General features: G+C 45.3%; 1 protein-coding gene across 1 annotated transcript in view; it reads left to right on the top strand.

The window, feature by feature from the left end:
- The window catches only part of LANCL2 (LanC like 2), a 543,796-nt gene that overhangs the window by 401,236 nt on the left and 119,445 nt on the right, over window positions 1-23,115 (top strand). The window contains exon 7 of the mRNA XM_044064819.1: window positions 11,672-11,848. Coding sequence (XP_043920754.1) covers window positions 11,672-11,848 — 177 coding nt within the window. The remainder of the gene's footprint in view (window positions 1-11,671; window positions 11,849-23,115) is intronic.

The following is a 23,115-nucleotide window of genomic DNA, read 5'->3' as shown; positions in this document are numbered from 1 at the left end:
TACTAAGTCTCTGGTATTCGGGCCGATTGAGGGCTACCTGCAGGATGATAACCCATGTTTGATAACTGCAACAGTGAATACACTCGAACATATAGATTTATGGTAAGTGTACACAACTGTACTTTCCCAGGACTCTATGCAAGAAGGCCTGGAAGACAAATACCTTTTAATTTCTTTAGACAGGAATGTTTATGCTTTTCCATCTTTTCCAGTAATATCTGGGGTACTTCTGAAGATTATGAAAAAAACACCCTCGCAAGTACAGCAAGTGCAGAGGCCCCATAAACCTCAAACTCATTTCAAAAAAGAAGAAAGGGCCACCACAAAGTGTGGAACAGAAAAAGTTTTAATTTAAGTGCATAGGCTCAAAGGCACAAAAGTAAAAAAAAACGTGCACTTGCTGAGGAAGGCTGCTATAGCTGAAACCGGTTTTTGTTTTTTGGGGCTTTGGGGGCTTTTTTTCCCCTACCCCTTACGGATTTGTGTTTTTTAATTTTTTTAAATTACTTCTGAAGGTTCCAAAGGAATCCCCCAAGGTTATTGTGGTGACTCCCTTCTGGTCTAGGCAATCGTGGTTCTCCCTTCTTTAGGAAGTGCCCAGGGACAATTACCACAAGCTTCCTCACAGACCAGATCTACTTGCACAAGAACAGGGGTGTTTGATGCAACTGACTACCTGGATGATAGGGTCTTAATTCCTTTAAGACACCTGTTTACTGAGGATTTGCAGCAGATATGAATGGAGGCAAGAAAGCCTACTACTTGAAAATCATGTATTAGTAAATTAAAAAGGTTTTCTAGTTAGTAACAATGAGATAACCAGCACCCATTCGAGGCTAGTTGTTCTCTGTATTTTACAATGTTTGTGTGAGGTACTATCCTATGGTCTTGCTTATTCCACTTTTGAAATTTATTTATCAGTGATTTCAACATGTCTGCCCACAGATCCTCCTCTTTGAAGGCAATCTCATTTCAAAATATTCTTGAAATGGGTTTTGCATTAAAGGCCTCCAAATAAACCAGTGGCCCCTCCTTGGGATCTTAATTTTGTGTTAGAGAAGCCAACACTTATTCCATTTGAACCAGCTAATCTGTCTGATTTGAAGTTCTTACCATGGAAAACATTTTCCTGATTACTTTGACCTCTGCAAGAACAATGTCTGAGTTGCAGGCTCTTAAATTTTTTTTTTTTTTTTTTTTTATTTTATTTTACATTTATTTACCTGGAAAGTCCGACTGGACAAGAAGTCCTTTTTTAGTGGAGGCCTGGGAAGAAAATCTCCACATTTTACAGTAATAGGAAAAGTAGTACTTGTATATACTATTACGTGATGCAGAGACTACATGATACAGAAAATACAAATAAAATTTAAACAACCAAAAACAATCACTTTAACAATTTTTGCTTCAAATTCCCTTACAATATTATTGATTGACAGACTAGAAAAGATAAAGAATTGGCACAGAGTTTGAACGTAGAAAAAACTTGACAAAAACTGCATATTAAATTTTTCATTTCTATAGCTGCTGCTAATAAGTTTGTAACTAACCAGGGTTGCTATAGGAACAGATCCATGAATTAGATAAGTGGGTTTTGAGTAGTTTATTTATTTATTGAATTTGGAATGCTGGTAGTTGATCTTACGTTTAGAGGCAAGGAATTCCACATTTTGGATATACAGTTTGAGTAGAGGGAGTCACCAACAGCCTTAATAAATTTGGTTATGTTTAATATGTGGTTATTAGAGTAGGGATTTAGTAGCTTTTGAAGGGCTGGAGTTTTCAGGTTGGTTAATTATTTGATGGGCATGGTGAGCTAGTTGTATGTTAGTAGATTTGGTAGTTCTAGCCTTGAGAGTTGTTTTAATGGCACTCAGTGGTGGGACCTGTAGTTAGAATATGTTGCAAATGTTGCTGTTTTATTGCAGCATGCTTTCAATTTTCCTAGGTCAGAGAGAATCGATGAGTAATGTAGAGATGAGGTGGGTTCTGGCAAAGGTGACCCTTGTACTTTTAGTTACAAAGTGTTTATTCCTGTATAGGGTGCCTAGTTTTTTTGTGTACTTTTTATTGCTTGGGATATATGTATGTCAAATTTCATGTTATGGTCTATGACTACTCCAAGAAGTTTGGTTTGTGACACTGGTGAAATATTTATATAATTTGCTGATGAGATATTGAATGAAATGGGGGAGTCTGGGGCTTTAGTGGGATAAAAAAACATGAGCTTTATTAGGGTTAAGTATAAGTTGGGCATTAGCTAGCTGAGATTCAATTGATGTGAAGGACTGCTGAAGTTGTTGAGATTGAGCTTCACAGATCAAAGCAGAGCCATCTGCATACTGGATTAGGGTGACTTGTAGGGTGGTAGTACGCAGTTTGTTAGTAATTACAGTAAACAGAAGAGGACCCAGAATAGACCCTTGAGGAACCCTAGTTTGCCTTCATCACGATAGTGGTCAATAATAGTAAAGCTGATAAGGGCAGTGTTAGTACTGTGGTTAGGCCAAAATCCATTCTGAGTAGTAGATAGAAGGCTATTAGATAATAGTCTAGAATTTGTGAATGGATACGCCTTTCGAGTGTTTTGGATAGTGGAGATAGTATGGCTATAGGTCGGTAGTTGGACAGTTCTGTTGAATTGCCACCTTTCTGTAATGGGATATGTGATATTTTCCAGATAGATGGGACTATTCTGTGATGGATCGATTTATGTGTATGGATACTGGGTAAGAGATGGCTTCAGTGGCAATTTTAAGATATTCAGCTGGCAAATTGTCAGCTGCTAGTGTAATAGGCTTAAGCTTTTTTTACCTATTTTTTTATAGTACCTATTGAGACAAGTTGGAAAGAAAAGTTGTTGGTGGAGGATAAGAGCAGTGGGTGGTTGTGAGGGCTAATATGGATTCTGTATAGTATATGTTAAATGGTATTGCTATACTTTCTGTAGTATTGGTAGTTGCTGGGGAGGGGGTACTGACATGTCCTGGTTGCAAAATTTTTTATGGCTGTCCAGAACTTTTGTGGGTTTTTCTGAAGGTTTTTCTGAAGTTTTGATTGGATATTGCTATAGTATATTTGTTTGTCCTGCCTAATTTGTCTTTTGACCTTGTTTCATACTTCTAGATATGTCCGTTGATTGGCTGCAGTTTTGTTATTGGTCCATTTTTTTCTCAAATCCTGACTCTGGTTTTTAGTAGTGATCTTGATGTCCTTCTATTCCTATGTTGCAGTATTCTTAGTGTAGAGATTTCCCACTCAGGCGATCCGAACGTCGGCTCCGATACAAAAGCTTAAGCCTGGTTGCTGTAGGTGCGTGGGATGTCGCACGTAGGGCCATAAACCAGGGACCTTAAATCTGACGTATGCAAACACGAACCTCAGAACTTTTCAGCCGCAGATGATGTCACATTGATCACTTCGCTCCTAAATTCAAAGACTTCTAAAAAGCTAAATACCCTATTGGGGAAAATCTTTCATTCTTTTTGCTTGAGCTTGGTTAGCTGTACTTATTAGCCAATGTCAGATAAAAAGGGCAAATGCTGTTGCGGGCGTTGGATACCGCATAAAGATATGCCACGACCATTGCGTCTTTTGTCTAGAGAAGGAACACGATCATACTGCTTGTTCCATTTGCCAATCTTTTGTACCAAAGACCCTTCGTAGCGGTCTGGCTGCCCTAAACTTATATTTAGAGAACCTCAAAAAGCTTACACTTAGGATGAATCCCAATTTGACCGTTCCGACTGAACCACCACAGAAAAAGGCCAAAGTGGACATTCCGCCAACTTCCGATCTAGGGGTTGAGGGACGTCCGACTGAACCGACTACTTTGACGGCTCCCACAGAGGAAGCCACTTCAGAAGTAACAGTTGGCACATTCATGGAGGTGGCACAGGTGTTGGTCCCTACCAAAGTCAAGTGGGAACCAGGATCAGTCAAACAACCTACGAAGACACCATTTCCTGAAGCTCAGGCCTCAGAGCCTAGGCCTTCTCCCAGACCTACACCTACTAAGCAAAATCAAAAAAACTAAACATTTGACTCCTACCCCTGAGGGAGTTCCAGACTGGCAAACATTCACTGACTCGTTGATGTAGGCTTTTATGGCTCTCAGGCCCACAGCCTTTTCACCCTCCATTATCCCAGTGCTTAGCCCTAGGCCTGCCTCTGCCTCTTCTCTCCCCTTGCAAAGTACTCAAGATGGAGAGAAGAAACCTTATTACTCTTCTTCTGAAGAGTTCATCTCTTATGCTTCTCAGATTACCTCTCCTTTGGAATACTATTCCCCAGATGAGGAATCCATTGAAGGGGACTCCCCACCGGAAGGCATTACCTTTGGTTAAACTATAACTAAGATGAAAGAGTACTTCAGGTGGGACACTACCAAGATGACTGACACCCAGAGGAGATATTTTGAACTCCTTCAAGTGGAATCACCCTCCCATCAACCATCCCACCTGTCTTGCCTGCCTATCTGGATGTTTTCACCTCCACATCCAAGAATCCAGACTCTCAACCACCTGCACCTAAAAGACCAGATAGGTTTTATAAGGTACCTGATGAACAAAAATTCTTAGTTAACCCCTCCCCCTGTAGACCCTGCAGTTATTGCTGTCTCTCCCGACAAGCAAACCAGACTAATTCTGTCTGCATCTCTTCTGCCAACTGATAAAGACAGCAAAAGCATGGACAGGATTGGGAAAAAAGTGTACACCTCCTCCACCCTGGTTTTCTGTGCTATCGTTACCAGACACACATGGTAAAATGTGTCTTGTACCTTGTTTCACAAGCCTCTAATCTCCTAGCTGCCACTCCTGACTGCCCTACTCAGACGTAACATCTAAACTGTCTCTGATTCACAGGTAGCCAGACATTCTATTAGGTGCAGTTATGATGCAGTAGAGGCCTCCGCTAGGTTGGCAGCTTCTGCTTCTGTTCTCCGCAGATATTCTTGGCTTCGCCTACAACCACTCCCTGAGGACTTCAAAACTACAGTTGTGGATGCCCAATTAGACCATAACATTTTGTTTGGTAAACAATATGCAGAACTTTTTAAAAACCTGCAGGAGAAGAGTAAGTAGCTGCAAGATATCAAGCATTTACTTGTGTCCCATATTCCTAAGTATTACAGGAATTACCCCTGCAAAAACCTCTTTTGCCAGGAGAACCCCTTCCTCTAGCACCGCTTCCTCTACCAGGCACAGGAGAGGGACCAGAAGACAAACCTACTCCTGACCTTTTACCTTTCAACTGACTCCTAGACAGCCATTTCAGGATAGAAATGCAGCCAATAATGCGGGACTGCCTTGCCCATCTGCCTTTGTCAGCCCACCTACCCCACCGTCTACCATTTTGGAAAGCCATCAAATCAGACCAGTGGGTACTGACTATCATTCAAAAAGGATACTTCCTTTCTCGGAGGGAAGAACCCATACCAAGGCCCATTCCCTTTCCACCAAAAAATCATCAACCTCCTGCCTCACATTCTCCTAGACCTCCAAAAACTAGGAACAATTGAATCTGTTCCTTCAGGACAGGAAGGAAAAGGGTTTTTACCCAATACTTTTTCTGGTCCCCAAAAAGGATGGGCATTGGAGACCTATACTGGATCTATCCTTCCTAAACCAATTCCTGAAAGTTCCATCATTCAAAATGCTATCCCTTCCAACTCTTCTCCCTCTAATCCCAGCCCAGGCCTTCGTGGCCACACTGGATCTAAAGGAGGCTTATCTCCATATCCCCATAAAACCCTCCTAACAGAAAATTCTTACGTTTCACTGGACCTTGCTTTCATTTTCAGTTCACAGCATTGCCCTTTGGTTTGTCTAATGCGCCCAGGGTATTCACAAAATGCCTAGCCCGAGCCATTACTTACTGCAGGACCCAAGGTATCCAAATCTATCCCTACCTAGACGACATTCTCCTTCTAGCAGACACAGAAGTCCTCCTCTGAAATCATCGCCGGTTCACCATCACCCTGCTTCAAAACCTGGGCTTCACCCTCAACTTAAACAAATCCTCCTTGCTCCCACAGCAAGACAGAATCTTTCTGGGCTGCAAAATCAGGGCAGATCTGATTGCGAGCTTTCTTTCCCAGGAAAAGGTCCACTCCCTCTCCACTCACTTTCAAACCCCTTTTACTAGAACCCCAGATTTCTGCAAGGCAGTTCCTGCAACTTCTGGGGCTAATGGCAGCCACCCTTTCTATGCTTCCCCTAGCTAGAATGCACATGCAGAAGTTCCAGTCGTACCTCACAAACGTGTGGTCACAACACCAACACTTCCTGGAGAAAAAAAATCCCTTTCTGCCCTGCCTCAAATCGGTACTAAGGTGGTGGATTCAACAAATCCTTCACAACCCAGGATTACAACTCCAAATCCCCTCCCCAACCCAATTCATGCACACAGATGCATCAGACCTAGGGTGGGGAGCCACCTGCAAAGGCTTCAGGAGGCATGGAATCCTACCCTTCAGAAGAAGCATATCAATGTCAGGGAAATGACTGCAGTTCTTTTGGCCCTGGAGGCTTTTCTTCCTTCTCTCCACCTGAGCCCCCTTCTAATATTCACAAACAACACCACAGTTATGTGGTACCTCAACAAACAAGGAGGGACCAAAGCTTACCTCCTTTGCAGAATAACTGCAAATTTGGGACCTCGCATCCAGGCACAACTTGTGCCTGCAGTCCTCATACATCCCCTTTCAGGACAACAAACAAGCAGATATTCTCAGCAGAACATCCTTTCTACAGCACGAGTGGATATTGATCAGAGAGACCTTTCTAAACGTTCTCCACCGGTGGGGCACTCCTCAGGTAGATCTGTTTGCCTCCTCCCAGAACAGACAATTGCACAGTTTCTGCACCAAGGATCACTCCCCACTTGCCTGGAGAGTAGATGCTTTCAGCATTCCACGCAAGTGACTGTTTCTATATGCTTTCCCACCCTTCCCTCTAATCCAGAAGGTCCTACTGAAAATCAGGAAGGACAAACCAAAAATATTGCTGGTGACCCCCTACTGGCCAGGGCAACACAGGTTCCTCCTAATTCTCTAACTGGCCAAGGGCAATCACCACAAGTTACCGAACAAGGTGGACCTACTCACACAACAAAAGGGAACCCTAATCCATACTCGCCTACAGATGTTGGCAGTTACACTCTGGGTGATAAACTTCTAATCCCTTTTAGACACCACTACTCAGAGGACATGCTTACAGTCCTGAGGGAGGCCAGGAAACCTGCTACTAGAAAGTCATATTTATCCAAATGGGAGAGATTCTCCAAATGGTGTCTACATAAGGAAAGGGACCCCAGCCAAGCAGACCCTTCCCTAGTCCTTGCTTATGTGTGTGAACTCATTATGGCCTTTTTTACTCTTCAGTGCAAGTGCACCTTTCAGCCATTTCAGCTTGCCTGCCAATAGATCCCTCTTTGCTATCCAGACTAGATGTAAAACATTTCCTGAGAGGGTTTTTACACATCAGACCACCTAGAAAACCCATACAACCACCCTGGGACCTTACATTTGTCCTGGAAAAACTAACATTGGCCCCCTTCGAGCCAGCTAGCAATGCTTCTTTACAACTGTGTATGTGGAAGACTGCACTGTCGGTGGCCATCACTTTTGCCAGAAGTGTGTCAGAGTTATAAGCTCTCATGGCCTGCTCCCCTACACAACCTTCCATAAGGACAGGGTAACCTTGCTTACTAACCCTTCCTTCATGCCCAGAGTGGTCAACGAACTGTCCTTAAATCAGTGTGTTCACTTGCCTACCTTCCTCCTCACCCCAACCAACAGTAGTGAGAGAATTCTCCATTCCCTGGATGTACACGGACAATTGAGATTCTATCTAGACAAAACTAAGTCCTTCAGAAAATCTAACCAACTATTTGTCTTCTTCCATCCCAGAGCTCTGGGCAAGGCAATCTCCAAGCAAACTGTTTTGTATTGGATCAGAAAATCCATTTCTTCTGCTACTCATACCATGGCAAGCACTTACCCCATGGAGTGAGAGCTCATTCCACCAGAGGCATGGCTACTTCCAAAACCTTCCCCAAAGGGCTGGATACAGCTTCCATTATGGAAGTAGTCACCTGGTCCACTATTCACACCGTCACCAAACACTACAAGCTGGACCAAGTCTCCAGAGCCAGGCCAGATTTTGCTAGAACAATCCTGCAGGGGTTCCTGGAATCTTCCACTTCTACCTCCACCCTTCCCTCTAAATAAGCTGTGGTACTCTCCCACACTAAGAATACTGCAACATAGGAATAACAGGACATAGAATAGTTGTGTAAAATCTTACCATAACCGTAGATGTCCTTCTCTTCCATGTTGCAGTATTCCTTCCCTCCTTCCCCCCTCAATTAAGTTTGGAATGTGGACGTAGCTCTTAGGCACTAGGAAGCTCTACCCTTCACCAAGAGCAACTAGCCAGCATGTGACACTTGACACTTCTAACTGACATCACTTTTTAATCTCTTTGGGACGGTCTGTCTGGCCTTCAAGATGTTCTTCGTGTTTCACTTTTGTAGCCATCACATTTGGGTTATCCCTGCCAGGGTAGCCCTCAGTCAGTCCGAATACCAGAGGCAAAGTATTTCTGCATCGGTTGTTGTCACTTCAGGACTGATGTCAGATAGTCCATAGTATAAAGTAAGGCAGCCGACGCCATTACATCAGTCTTTCTCGCCGAGGAGCCCGAAGCCGAAGCATTTTGCATGAGTGCCAGTCAGCGGCTACCTGAGTTTCATTTTCCGAATTGAAGTTGAAGTCTTCTAAAGCTAAGTTCCCCATTGGGGATAATTTTTTCTTGCTTTACCCGTTGTCAAAAAGTTAACAATGGTCTCACCTGTGGCAAGCAAATATCACACCGTGAATTTCATTCTTACTGTGTCACTTGCTTAGGCCCAGACCACAACGTCCTCCGCTATCGCTTTTGTGCTTTGTTCATCTCCAGAACTATATGTCATTGGGCCCTTATTGTAGCTAGATATTTTCGCCCTCAGTCCTCAATTTCTGATGTGGCTTAGGTAAGCTGCCCGACATCAGATCTTCTGAAAAAATGTAAGGATAAAGACAGAGTGCACAGGTCCAAGCCTACCAATGACGCTTTCGTTAAGCTAGTCGTCAGTTCTCTGGTCCTTAGTGAGGTGCTTTCGCAGCCCCTGATGCCCGCTTCTGTGGATTCACAGGCCACTACCGAGACCCTTTCGGAGTCCGATATGCTACAAACTCTTCATCGACTAAGGATCCTGCGGTTGTATCTACCTTGGATGTGTCCGGAGCCGCTGAGCAGGCACCGGCTTCTGAGGAAGTACCTCGCACTACCGATTCGTGACACAAACTGACTGCTTCTTTCGCATCTTCTGTTCTTTTGAATATTGCTGAGTTTCTAAGGCCCAGGGTACAAACCACACCCAAGAAATCGACGACCCTGTCTCAGGCACCTGCTTCCTTGCCTCAGTCTCCAATGCTTAAAATGGCAGAAGACCTTATATTGTTGATCAGGGGAAGCCAAGCTACCCACTACCAAAAGAAAAAGAGATTTGTCCCCAGTAGTCTTATCTGAACAGGAGTCCGATGACTCCCGATGCCTTTGAATATGAAGACATGCAACCCATCTCTGTTTGAGGATTCTGTTGCAGAGGAATCCATTCCTTCAGCCTCTCCACTCACAGATTTTTCCTTATGGGAAACCCTTCATACTTTAAGGGAGCTTTTCCATTGGGAATGTTAGGACTACCCTCAGTCTAAAAAGAGACTCAGGGAATTTTTAGATCTTCCACAGCACAGTCCCCTGGCCATTCCTTCTGTCCTGGATGTTGTGGATCATGTTTTCATGGAATCTAGTTTAACTCCTGACACCCTCCCTCCCGCTCCTGGGAAACCTGACGGGTATTACAGATACAAATTTCTTTTTAAAAATCCTACTGCTCACCCTGAGGTTATCTCCCAAGGGCCTAAAGGAATTAAAGAAACTTTTGCTAAGAATCCCACCCCCTCAGATAGGGATTCCTGAGCATTAGACAGATCGGGTAAAAGAAAGTATACACCTCAGCTACTCTTGCTATTAGAGCACTAAATTGTCAGTTCAATATGTTAAAATTGCAGCAGCATACCATGGAACTCCTCAAACAAAAAATATCAGCTTTTCCTGCTTGTGCAGAAGATAGAGTTGCAAGACTCGATGAATTCTGCAAGTCAAGTAAATAAGCACACCTTACACTGTGGTTTTGATACCCTAGAAGCATCTTGCAGGGCAGCAGTCACCGGTTCTGTCCTTGGAAGGCATGCTTGGATTAAAGGAAACAGCCCTTGCCAGACCATGTCAAATCTAAACTATTGGATGTACCCTTGCACAGACAACTTATTTGGCACCAAGGCAGAGGAGGTCTTAAAAAAAGATGGAAGAAAAAGCTAAATCTATGCAGACAGTTAAGTATTTCCTGCAGGTCCAGCCACCCAGGTTCAGTAGGCATTGCCCCTCTAAACACTGGTCCTTTCCTGCCCCCTCCAGGTCAGTTCAGCCCAGACCCCGAGGAAGCAGACCACTCCCAGACAACAGCCACTGGGAATGCACAGAGCAAAGCAATTGAGTGCCTCCACTTCTAAACCAGGGAGTGCAAAGCCACCCCCTCATGGTAAGAACTCACAATGACTCTCCACTTCCACCCCCTCCCTCTGCCCACCTGCACTTGCCCCTGGGAGGAAAACTCCATCCACGCAAGCACCTGGGCCACCATTACCAACGACCGCTGGGTCCTCAGCGTAGTGTCCCAGGGATACAGATTTTCTTTCCACACTTTACAAACCCGAAAAGGGTTCCCAGATCTACCTCCAAACCAGTGGGCAGAGGCCAAAAAGCAAGTCATTTCCCTGCTCTCCATGAGGGCAATAGAGCACGTTCCTGCAGAGCAGATAGGCCAAGGTTTCTACTCCAGGCTCTTCCTGGTACCCAGAAAAGAGGGCACCTGGCGCCCCAGCCTCGATTTATCCATTCTGAACACTTTCTGTTGATACCAAAATTCAAAATGCTCACTCTTCAGCAACTACCACTTATGCTCTCCAAGGATGCCTGGCTAGCTACCCTAGACCTAAAAGAGGCCTACCTACACATCCCAATCAGGGAATCATGCAGGAAATATCTTTGTTTCAGGGCAAGATCTCTGCACTTTCAGTTCTCTGTGCTTCCGTTTGGATTCTCTACTGCTTCCAGAGTTTTCACAAAATGCCTGACTCCCGCCATTGCTTTTTGTAGGCAAAGAAATATTCAAATTTACCCATACATAGATGACTGCCTAATTCAGGCAGACAGTCAGGAAAAGCTGCTCAAGCTCCTGGCCTTTGTAAAGGACCTACTGACCTCCCTAGGGTGCACTATAAGCATGTACCTCTAGACTTGCATTCTCACATGCATGTTAACTTTACATATCTAACACAGTGACCGCTGCACACTTGTCTCATCACCAGCACTAGATATTGCATGATATTACACAATGTTCTTAGTGGAAATGCAGACCTGATGGAAAAATGTTTGATTTATTTATTTAGATATTGTATTTTATAGAAGTAATCCATTTTTTGTGTATGTTGAAGTAGCATACTTAATATATTCTTTTGATTCTGCCTTCTTCTTCCCTTCCTCTTTCTATTATTTTTTTTCAGGTCTTTAAAGACGAGAAGTACTTGAAGGATAGTATTGAATGCAGTGATGTAATTTGGCAGCGAGGCCTTTTGAGAAAAGGCTATGGACTGTGTCATGGATCAGCTGGTAATGGGTATTCATTTTTATCACTCTATCGGCTTACTCAGGATAAGAAGTTCCTCTATCGAGCTTGCAAGGTGAGTGTTTACCACTGTTCATTTAAGTGCTATAAACTATATTTCTCATTCCTTAACAAAGTTCCATATCAAAACCTGAACTTAGTATTTCCAAACTTATGTAATCACAAAATCCAACAATGATTTTCTTCCAGTGATTGTGATAACAGGGAGGGCAAATAAACAAGGAAGCAATTTTAGGTAAACTGTAATCTATTTTTGTATTCCCTGTATAGCTTTGCATCAGGTAATTTGCTTCAGTTCCTTCAAATTTATGTTCTTAATTTCTTGATGTGACTCCTAGTCTTTCAGTTAATTAAAAAAAAAAAAACACTGGAAAGTGCTCAGGAAAAAGCTCAGCCAAAGAAGAAACTTTATTAAACAATGTAAACTATGCCAGAGGTAGAACAATTAAATCTACCTGGAACCCTTATACTTTTGTCCAGGTGATCTAATGCTATATAAGGTCCCTCATGTATATACACACGTTACAACTCTTGACATTTATACATACCACTAATTTTGTCAGTATAAGGTATTTTAGTATCCCTGTGTTCTAATAACTGCTTTATATTACCTTTTTTCTTTGCCACAAAGTACGGACTAGTTCCCAGTGTTTTGCCAAGACTTCATGTCACAAGATAATTTTCCAGTTACTACTAATGATATTTTTAATAATTCTACTATCAACGCTTATACCTAAATAATATCTGGGTGTAGACTCAAATTTACATCTGAAGTAGTTGACTTCATTTGGTCTTCAACCTGTGGGTTACGGATCTGTATCGGATCCATCACGACCGCTTTTCCGGCATCTGATCTGAGCTCCAAGCTCCTCCCCTTATCCATAATGCCCCCTGTCTCCTTCCTCCCTTCACATCTTGTTTGCTGCTGGAAAAGCAAGCAGCATGGTCCGAGCTCTAGGCATAAAGTGATAGTGGAAGTGCTTTTTTTTTTTTTTTTTTATCGTTTTACTCTTTTCTCTATCTTTCTTAAAGTTTCTTTCTCTCGCTTCTATCCTTTCCCTCCCTGTGACAGTCGTTGGTAAAAAAAAAAAAAAAAAAAACTTCTCTCTCCTTTCCCTTTAGGCCTATCTTTTTTGTGTGCATATGGGAGTGTGCCTGACCTATTTAGGGATGTCTGAAGCCCCTAAATCAGGATTCAGGAAGTGCACAGAGTATGGAGTATGGCCATAAGCTTTCCCCGACTGATGGCCAAACTGTGTGTAATGTGCCTGGGCACGGCACACCTTCAGACCTCCTATCTGTGCTGGGTTCAACCCCAGAGCACTGAAGGACAAGAGGGACAAATTGACCTTAAAAGGACTACTTTCCTCCTTGGGGACGGTAGCCCCTGCGCCCCTCTTCAGGGACAGCAGCTGTGTCTTTTTCCTCTTTCCTGACCTCAGGGACTCAGATTCCTACCAAGATGTCTGGGGAAGGGGAGAAGAGCAAGAGAGATGAGCTGTGGAAGCGGTCTCCAGACTGCTCGGCCCTGGCTGGCCCACCAGCCAAAGTTAGGACTCTTACTAGGCTCGGATCTCCCCGGCTTCGATCCCTAAGGTTCTCCCCTGAGCTAGAGGAATTGCGGGCCAAGTCGCTGGTTAGGTCCCTCCCTCACTGGCATTCTCGACCAGTTTCTTTGGCTTCATCCTCCTGCTCTGCCCAGAGCCTGAGTGAAGCAAAGATGAACAAGATGATGCGGAGATTTATCTGCACTCAAATCCAGTTGGGGGTCTTGCAAGCGCCCTCTCCATCTGAAGGAGGGAAGCTTGCAGTCCTTTTTTATGCCAATAACTCCTTCTCCGATCCGACCTGCGGTTTCGGAGACCCTGGATCTGAGGACCTTTTGGGGGCGGGGGGGTGGTGCCAATGGGTACCTTCATCCTCAGCGCCGGCCATTGCCTTGAGCATGTCAGATCTGAGCTCTCCGAGTCGTTGTCTCTGGGTCAGATCCGAGGGATTGCTGTTGTCTCCGAGCCTTTCAGAGCACAGTACTTCCCTTGGTATCTTGGCTCTGACTCCCTTGTCAGGTTAGAGGGGAACGGTTCCAGCCAGTATTTTCCAGGAGGTCCATTCTCCTTCATCCTTTGACGTGGTGGAGAGGGTTCTCTTAGTGTCATCGAGACCCTTGATCATCTTGTCCTCAGACTCTGTCCCGACTCCCTTTGCTTTGGGTGCGGTCCCGACCATCTTGTCGTGTCAGGGACAGCCTGTGCCCATTTTGCCTCAGAAAGCTCCCCCGAGGGAGCAGCAGGAGGTTTGCGAGTCCTCCCCAGAAGGTCCCACTGAGCAGGTTCCTCGCAAATGAACGTGTAAGAGGAGGTATCTGGACTCCCCACTGGAGTCCCTCATCGAAAACACTGTTTTGGAAGAAGGGGAAGGTTCCCCAAGGTCACCTTCGAGGATGTCTCCTTTGGAGACATCATGGAACTCCTCCGACATCTCGGGCATGGAAGGAACCAGACATCGTGGAGCCTATCCCTAAGCACCTGGACAAAGTACTTAGCCCTCCCTCAGACAGAGCTTACTGGAACAAGGGATCTCCCGTGGATTCTATGGTTATGGCAGCTGCCACTAAGGAAGAGTTCGCGCAGAAGAGCTCTACAGTTCATTCTCCTGACCGAGAGTCAAGGGCAATGGACCATTTTGGGAAGCGGGTGTATGCTTCAGCGACCTTCTCTGTAAGGGAGCTGAACTACATGGCACACGTCATTCGACTGCACCGAGACTTGGTCAAGGATATCGCTGAGCCGACCCCAGAGTCCATGTTAGCGGGGGATAAAAAGATATTCTGTGCTCGGATGGGCACTCTCAAGCCTGTGGCAAATGCGTCCATGTGTCTCCTCTCCCATGGTACGGAGGGCGCCTGGTATTGGTGTTGCCATTAGGCACCATGCCTGGCTCCGGCTTTCTCAATTCTTGGAACCCTTCAAAGCATCCATTATGAATGCCTCTTATGATCGTTCTTCCCTTTTTGGGGAAGTCAGTCAGAGAGACACTGGTCCAGAGTGAGAAGGACAGGAAGACACGGTCTGCCATCGGGATCCGCTTCTCCTCCCTTCAAAGATCCTTCTCAAGTAATCAGCGTGGGATGAAGAAGATGTGGTTCAAAAGTCTCGGGTATTTTCCCGGGACACTCAGGACTCACCTTGCCGCAGAGGGGGTTATGATGGATGCCGCCCTAGGGGTACAGGGTGCCCGAGAAACTTCAGGTCCCGAGAACCTTTCTCAGACTGCTCATCTTTGGAGGCAGTCGGGGGTTGAATATCGCTTCACCCAGCGGCATGGGAGTCCGTTACAACAGATCAGAGGGTGTTGCAGATTATATCCAGAGGGTATTCCATCCCATTCAACAAACCACCATGACCACTGAAGCACCTCCCGAATGTTCCACCCGCGCAAAGGGAGGATGCTGCTAGGAAAACGAGTCAGCCAGCCTGTCCCCCAAGACCAGTCCGGATCCGGCATTTATTCCAGGTTCTTTTTAGTGCCAAAGAAAATGGGGGAACTAAGGCCCATTCTGCACCTTTCCACCTTGAACCTGTTGGTAGCCAAGGTGAAATTCCAGATGGTCACCCTTCAATCCGTCCTGCTCTTTTTGCAGGCGAACGATTGGAATGGCTTGTTCAACCTCCAGGACGCGTACTACTATCATATCAAGATGGACAGGTGCCCCCAAAGGTTTCTCCGCTTCCGGCTATGAGCCAATCATTATCAGTTCAGAGCCCTTCCCTTTGGTCTCACCACAGCTCCCAGGGTGTTCACCAAGGTCATAGCAGTAGTAGCAGCTCACCTGAGGCTTCAGGGTATTCTGGTCTTCCCATACCTGGACGATTGGCTCTTCACTATCCCTTCAAGCATCTACTTTGCCAAACCAGGGACTGTTTCCTCTTGCTAGTGAAAAGACTGGGCATCACCATTAATCTCAACAAGGCATCACTGACCCTGGTTCAGATCTTGGACTTCATTGGGGCTCGGTTGGACACGATCCAAATGAAAGATTTCCTCACCCCAGATAGGATATACAGTCTGAAATTGCATGTTCTATATGTTCTTCAAGCCCAAGGTCTGACAGCAGGAACAGTACTAAGGGCATTGGGGTCTACGGTGGCCACAATCAGTCTATTACCCTTAGCGCGCCTTCACATGCGGATTCTGAAGTGGGCGTTTGCTGTTCAGTGGTCCCTGTTAGATCTGTCATTCTCATATTCAGTTCGAATCTCCCGAGTATGCCAGAACTCTCTTCATTGGTGGATTCAGTCCCCCGATGTAATCAGGGGACGCCCTTTTATTCCATCCTTTCCTATAGCCATGGTGACCACGGATGCCTCCCAGCTAGGGTGAGGGGGGAATTGTTCGGGAAGGACAGTCCAAGGCACGTGGTCCCCAACCGAGACCGGCTTTGCATACCCGTGTCCTACAGATGAGGGCGGTCCTTCTTGTATTGCAGGCTGTTCATGCCCATCTCCCTCTAGGGACAATTGAGATTCAGACAGATAATATGTCGATGGTCTGGTTCATCAACAAACTGGGGAGAACCAGATCTTATCCCTTATGTCCTGAAGCCATGAGAGTGTGGGAATGGGTGATCTCTACCGGCCATTTTCTGGTGGCAACTCACATCCCGGGGCAGTCCAGCATCTTCGCGGACAGGTTCAGTAGTTCAGTTATGATGCCTTACAAGTGGTCTTTGAATCCTTCTGTAGCGGAAAAATCTTCCTAAAGTGGGGTTGTCCTTGCTGTGATCTTTTCGCATCTCCTTCCTACGCAAAATGCAGCGAGTTCTTCGCTCTGAACCCCCCTCAGGGGGAAGCCCCCAGAAATATACTGGTCCATGCTTGGCCTCCAGGTCTTCTGTATGCTTATCCCTACTTCCTTTCATTTCGAAGTTTCTTCTGAAATCTCGCAGGCTGGGGAGCACTGTGATCCTCGTCGCCCCATTCTGGCCTCGCCAAGTTTGGTTTCCCTCCCTATGGTCTCACATAGTAGATGTTCTTCATGTTTCACTGTTGCAGTCATCACCTTTGGGTTATCCCTGCTGTGGTAGCCCTCAGCCAGTGCGAATACCAGAGTCCATGCTTTTTCTGTGTCGGTTGCTGTTGCATGCTGTCTGACATCAGTGCTATCAAGGAGAGCAGCCGACGCCATTATATCAGTCTTTCTTACCATGGAGCCCATAGCAGAAGCAGTTCACAAGTATGCCGGTCGGTCACTGCCAGAGTTTTGATTTACAGCTGAAAGTGTCTAAAGCTAAGTACCCTGTTGGAGATCCTTTTTTTTCTTGCACTAACCGATGTCCAAAAAAGTTAGCAATTGTCTCGCCTGTGGAAAGCAAATGCCACACTGAGACTTCCACTCATACTGCACCACTTGTTTAGGCCAAGATCACGACGTCCCCCATTGCTGATTCTGTGCCCTCTTTAATACGAGAACCATTTGTCATAGAGCTCTTATTGTAGCCAGGGAGTCTCATCTTCCATCTTCGCATTCTGAAATGGCGTCAGTCAGCCAACCTTCCGTAGACATTCCGAAGAAATGTAAGGATAAAGATAGAGACAGACCACACAAGGCCAAGCCTTCCGATGATGCTACCACTAAGCAGGTCATCAGTTCTCCAGAATTCAGTGAGGAGCTTTTGCAGCCCCTGATGCCTGATTCGATACCTTCACAGGCCTCTACTGAGACCCGTTCAGGGTCCGGTATGTCGCAGAAGTCTTCTTAGTCTTCCAAGCATTTGGTTGTCTCTGCATCGGTTGGGTCTGGAGCCGCAATGCAGGCACCAGCTTCCGAGGAGGCCTTTCACACTACCGATTCCAGACAAAAAACAAAGTATTCTCTTCTGACTACTGTTCCTCTCAGTCCGATGGATTCACTTAGGCCTAGAGGCAAGGCCATTCCCAGGAAAACTACCTCTAGCCACCATTTTACTCTTGCTCCTCCTCCCCAGACACAAATGCTTAAAATGGCAGAGGATCTTATCTCCCTTATCAGGGGTAGTCAGGCCACAACTTCTAAAAGGAAAAGAGACCTTTCTCCTGATATAGTCACAGAACAGGATTCTGAGGAATCTGATTATTCAGAGTTTGAAGAGGAACAACAACCTCTGACTGCTTATGAGGATTCAAATGCAAAGGAATCCCTTCCGTCTGCTTCCCCACCAGAAGATCTTTCCTTTGGGGAAACCCTTCACACCCACAAGGAACATTTCCACTGAGAATCCCAGGACTTCCCTCAGTCTAAGAAAAGGACCTGGCCCAGCATAGACCCTTAGGCATCTCTCCTATCTTAGAGGTGGTTGATGATGCCTTCCAGGAATCCAGTTTAACTCCTGATGGCCTCCCACCTGCTCTCAGAAAACCTGACTGGTATTAGAGTACCAGATTCTCACAAATACCTGTACAGAAATCCTGGTGCAGACCCGGAGGTCATTACACAGGGACCAAAAGGAGCTAAGGCTAGATGTTCTTCATGTTTCACTGTTGCAGTCATCACATTTGGGTTATCCGCCTGCAGGTAGCCCTCAGCCAGCCTGAATACCAGAGTCTTGGGATTTCTGCATCGGATGCTGTCGCTTCTTTCATGACGTCAGGTCGTCAGGGGTATAAAACATACAGCCGACCTCATTACATCAGTCTTTGTTGCCATGCAATTCTTGAAGCAGAAGCAGTTTGCAAGTGCCGGTCGGCCAACTTCTGAAATTTTCATTTTCGAGTTTGACTGAAGTCTTCTAAAAGATAAGTACCCCGTTGGGATCCTTTTTTCTTGCTCTAACCGATGTCAGAAAAAATTAATAATTGTCTTGCCTGTGAAAAGCAAATACCTCATAGAGATTTTCATTCTTACTGCGTCAACTGTTTAGGCCGAGACCACGACGTCCCTTGCTGTCGGTTTTGTGCCTTGTTCAGTGCCCGAACTATCCGTCGGGCATTTTCTGTAGCTAAATACTTTCGCTTTCGATCTCCATACTCCGAAATGGAGTTGGTAAGCCTATCTACCGAAAAAAAACGTAAGGATAAAGACAGAGACAGACCGCATAGGTCCAAAACTACCGACAACGCTACCATTAAGCTAGTCGCCAGTCCACCGGCACTCGGGCACTTTCGCAGCTCCTGATACCCGCGTCTACAGATTCGCAGGCCTCTACTGAGATCCATTCAGAGTCTGGTATGCCACGAGATGCTTCTTCGACTATGGAACCTGCGGATGTCTCTAACTTGGATGGGTCTGGAGCCGCTGTGCAGGCACCGGCTTCTGAGGGTGTATTCAGGCCTACCGATTTTCATATTAAACTGACAACTTCATTTCAAGCCAAAAATACCGAATTTCTCAGGCCTAAAATTTGCACTACGCCTAGGAAACCGATGACCAAAGTGCATTCTCAGACACACAGGCCTCAAAAAACAAATGATTAGAATGGCTGAAGATCTTATTACTTTAATTAGGGGAAGCCAGCCTTCCCCCTCAAAGAGACCTAGAACTGATTTTCCTTCTGATTCTTCTGATCAGGAATCTGATATCTCTGTTCCTTCTGACTACCAGGACATACCCTTATCTACCTATGAGGATTCTGACGCAGAGGATTCCATTCCCTCTGCTTCCCCTCCAGAAGATTTTTCTTTTAGTGAAACCCTGCATACCCTTAGGGAGCATTTCCGCTGGGAAAGCCAGGACTACTCTCAGTCCAAAAAGACACTCAGGGAATTTTTAAACCTGCCTCAACACAGGCCTCTAGCTGTCCCTACTGTTCTGGAGATTGTAGATGATGTTTTCTTGGAATCTAGCCTTACCCCGGATACTTTGCCTCCAGCTCCCAGGAAACCTGACTGGTACTATAGAGTACCTGACTCTCTCAAATTCCTTTTCAAGATTCCTACTGCGGATCCAGAGACCATTTCCCAAGGACCAAAAGGCATTAAGGCTGCTACTGCCAAGAATCCTACCCCTTCTGACAGGGATTCTAGGGCTTTAGACAGATGGGGTAAGAAGGAATGCAACTCTGCTATTCTGGCCATTAGGGCTTTAAATTGCCAGTTTCATGTGTTAAAATATCAGCAGCATATTATGGGGCTAATTAAACAAAAAATGATGTTGATTCCTGACTGTGCAGAACACAAAGATTTGCAAGAGTTAATGCATTCTGCTAACCAAGTTGGTAAACATACTTTGCAGTGTGGTTTTGCTGCTTTAGAAGCATCTTGTAGGGCTACTGTTATTGGGTCTGTTCTTAGAAGGCATGCTTGGCTTAAGGAACCAAACTTGCCAGATCATGTCAAAGCAAAATTACTGAATGCACCCTTAAACCAAGAGCACCTATTTGACAATAAAGCAGAAGAAGTTCTCAAAAGGATGGAGAAGAAAGCTAAATCTATGCAAACTGTTAAAGATTTCTTACACATACAGCCGCCTAGATTCAGTAGGCATTGGCTTTCAAAGAACTGGTCCTTTCCAGTCCTTTCCAGGCCTTCTCAGTCTAATCCCAGGGTCAGCAGACCCCCAAGACTTCAGTCTCAGGTTATGCACAGATCTAAGCAGTGGGGTGCTCCCACGTCCAAAACAAGGAATAGTAAGCCACCCCCTATGGTAGACTTGCACAATGACTTATCCTTAACTCCCACAAGCCTTGCTCAAGTACTTGCACATTTAGGAGGAAAACTCGCCCTGCATGAAAAAACTGGGAATACATTACCCAAGACAAATGGGTTTTAAACATTGTTTCCCTAGGATACAGATTCCATTTCCACTCACTCCCAGCCCTAAGTGGATGGCCAGACCTCTCCCCAAACCAGTGGGCGGAGGCCCAAAAGAAGTACTTTCTCTCCTCAGCATCAAGGCTATTCAGCCTGTCCCAGCAGAACAACAGGGACAAGGCTTTTATTCAAGACTATTTCTGGTTCCCAGAAAAGAAAACTCCTGGCGTCCTATCCTGGATTTATCTATTCTCAACACCCTTCTGGTGGTTCCAAAATTCAAAAATGCTAACTCTCCAACAGCTCCTTCCTATGCTAGCCAAGGATGCCTGGCTGGCAACTCTAGACTTAAAAGAAGCTTACCTGCACATCCCCATAAGGGAATCTTGTAGGAAATACCTTCGCTTCAGGGCAGGCTCTATGCACTATCAGTTCTCTGCACTTCCCTTTGGCTTATCTACTGCGCCCAAGGTATTTGCAAAGTGCCTAGCTCCAGCCATTGCTTTTTGCAGGCAGAGAAGCATTCAGATTTACCCATACTTGGACGATTGCCTGATTTCAGGCAGAAAGTCAGGACTTGCTACTACATCATCTGGCATTTGTAAAGAGACTTCTAACTTCACTGGGGTACACCATCAACAAAACGAAATCACACCTAGTACCCTGCCAACAGATTGTATTCCTGGGAGCAAGCTTGAACACAACTTCCCAGATGGTATTCCTCACTCCAGAGAAACAGATTTATTTGACAGCTTACTTCAACCTGCTGGCCACAAAAACCCAGCTATCTGCAAGGAAAATACTACAAGTTCTGGGGTTCATGGCCTATTGCATTCTGTTAATTCCATATGCAAGACTGCATATGAGGAAACTTCAATGGTAAACAAAAAGTCTATGGTGTCAACATTCTCAGGACCTGGAAACAGTAATTCCTATCATACTGTGTCTAAGGGCACAGTTCCTTTGGTGGGCAGAGGCCTGCAACCACAACAAGTTTCTCTCTTTCACTCTACCCACTGCTGCCCAAACCCTAACAACAGATGCATCAGACTATGTATGGGGGGCACACATGGCAGGGCAGTGCATTCAGGGCAAATGGAACCTAAAGCAGATGCACCTGCATATCAATCAAAAAGAAATGTTAGCTGTACAGAATGCTCTGACAGCCATCAAAGGCCTTATTCTTCCAGGACAACTATTGGTAAAGACAGACAACACCGCAGTTATGTGGTACATAAACAAGCAGGGGGGAACACATTCCTACCCACTCTGCAGACTAGCCATGGCTCTGTGGAACACAGCCTTGAGCAACCAAGTGCACCTCCAAGCTCAATTCCTGCCAGGTAAACTAAATTCACTGGCAGACGACTTAAGCAGAAATCTCATGGACCCACACGAATGGAAACTGGAACCCAAAATATTCAAGCTTTTGGGAACAGATGGGGGAAACCAGAGGTGGATCTGTTTGCTTCCCCTCAGAACTATCAATTGAACAAGTACTGCACCAGAACTCCCCACAGCCAAGCTTGGAAGGTGGATGCCCTGTCCTTTTCCTGGGAAAGCCTCTCATTCTATGCATTGCTCTAACCCTGATTGAAAGTTAATTTCCTTAGTTAACCCTCTTTTTTCTCTCCCTATTGTTTTGTACCTCCTGCTTTCTCCCTTAGTTCTCTTCCTCTACCATTTATGGACCTCTCCCCTATATCTTTCCTCTATATGGCTATGACTCTATTCTAGAAACTATATATCTTTTATAAATCTGCTCTCTCCATTTATCATTGTTTCCTCTTCCTTGGTCTTATACTTTCTCTTCTTGGTTTTAAAAGATGTAATAAGCCTTAACATGTTGCTATTTACATTGTCTAGGAATTTAAAGTCCGTTTCTTTTATAATTATTTTCATTGTCAAAGTCCTAGCTGAGTGTAATCTGTTTTGTTATACCTCGTTGTCTATGTGTGGAGCTTTTCTCCCCGGGCCTCTGCTGAAAATGGAAATAGATCCAGTTAGACTAGCCCGGTTAACAAATGTAAAATAAATAAATAAATAAATTTCCCCCTCTGCCTCTCCTCTCAAAGGTTCTACTAAAGATCAAACAGGACAAGCCATGGACAATCCTGATTGCACCAGACTGGCCACGCCAGCGCTGGTATCCTCTTTTGCACAGTCTGACAGATCTACAACCATGGCACCTGCCTCAGACCCCTTCCCTGCTGTCCCAGCAGGGGGTGCAATTTCTGCACCCTCAGCTTCAGACCCTGAACCTTGCAGCCTGGCTAATCCCCTGAACTCACCTCTAGCAACCCTCAGTACTGGATGTCATTCTTGAGGCAAGGAAGCCTAGTACTAGAAAATCCTATTCAGAAAAGTGGAAAAGATACTGTTCCTGGAGCCACTCTCAAGGGATGGGCACAACTGTGCCCAGCTTACCTCATATACTAGATTACTTAACAGAAATGCTCCACAAGGGCCTATCTTTCTCTTTAATTAAGATTCATGCCTCTGCCATCTCAGCTCATTATAATACTGAGCCACTCTTCCCTCATCCTCTGGTAAAACAGTTCCTTAGAGGGGCCAAAAATTTAAGACCCCCCCAGGGGAG

Source organism: Protopterus annectens, chromosome 3.part0 (genome assembly GCF_019279795.1).
Source record: "Protopterus annectens isolate FY-2018-M chromosome 3.part0, PAN1.0, whole genome shotgun sequence".
NCBI classification, from domain to species: Eukaryota; Metazoa; Chordata; order Ceratodontiformes; family Protopteridae; genus Protopterus; species Protopterus annectens.
The sequence above is the reverse complement of the archived record's forward strand: the minus strand, read 5'-3'. Positions and strand labels throughout refer to the sequence as shown.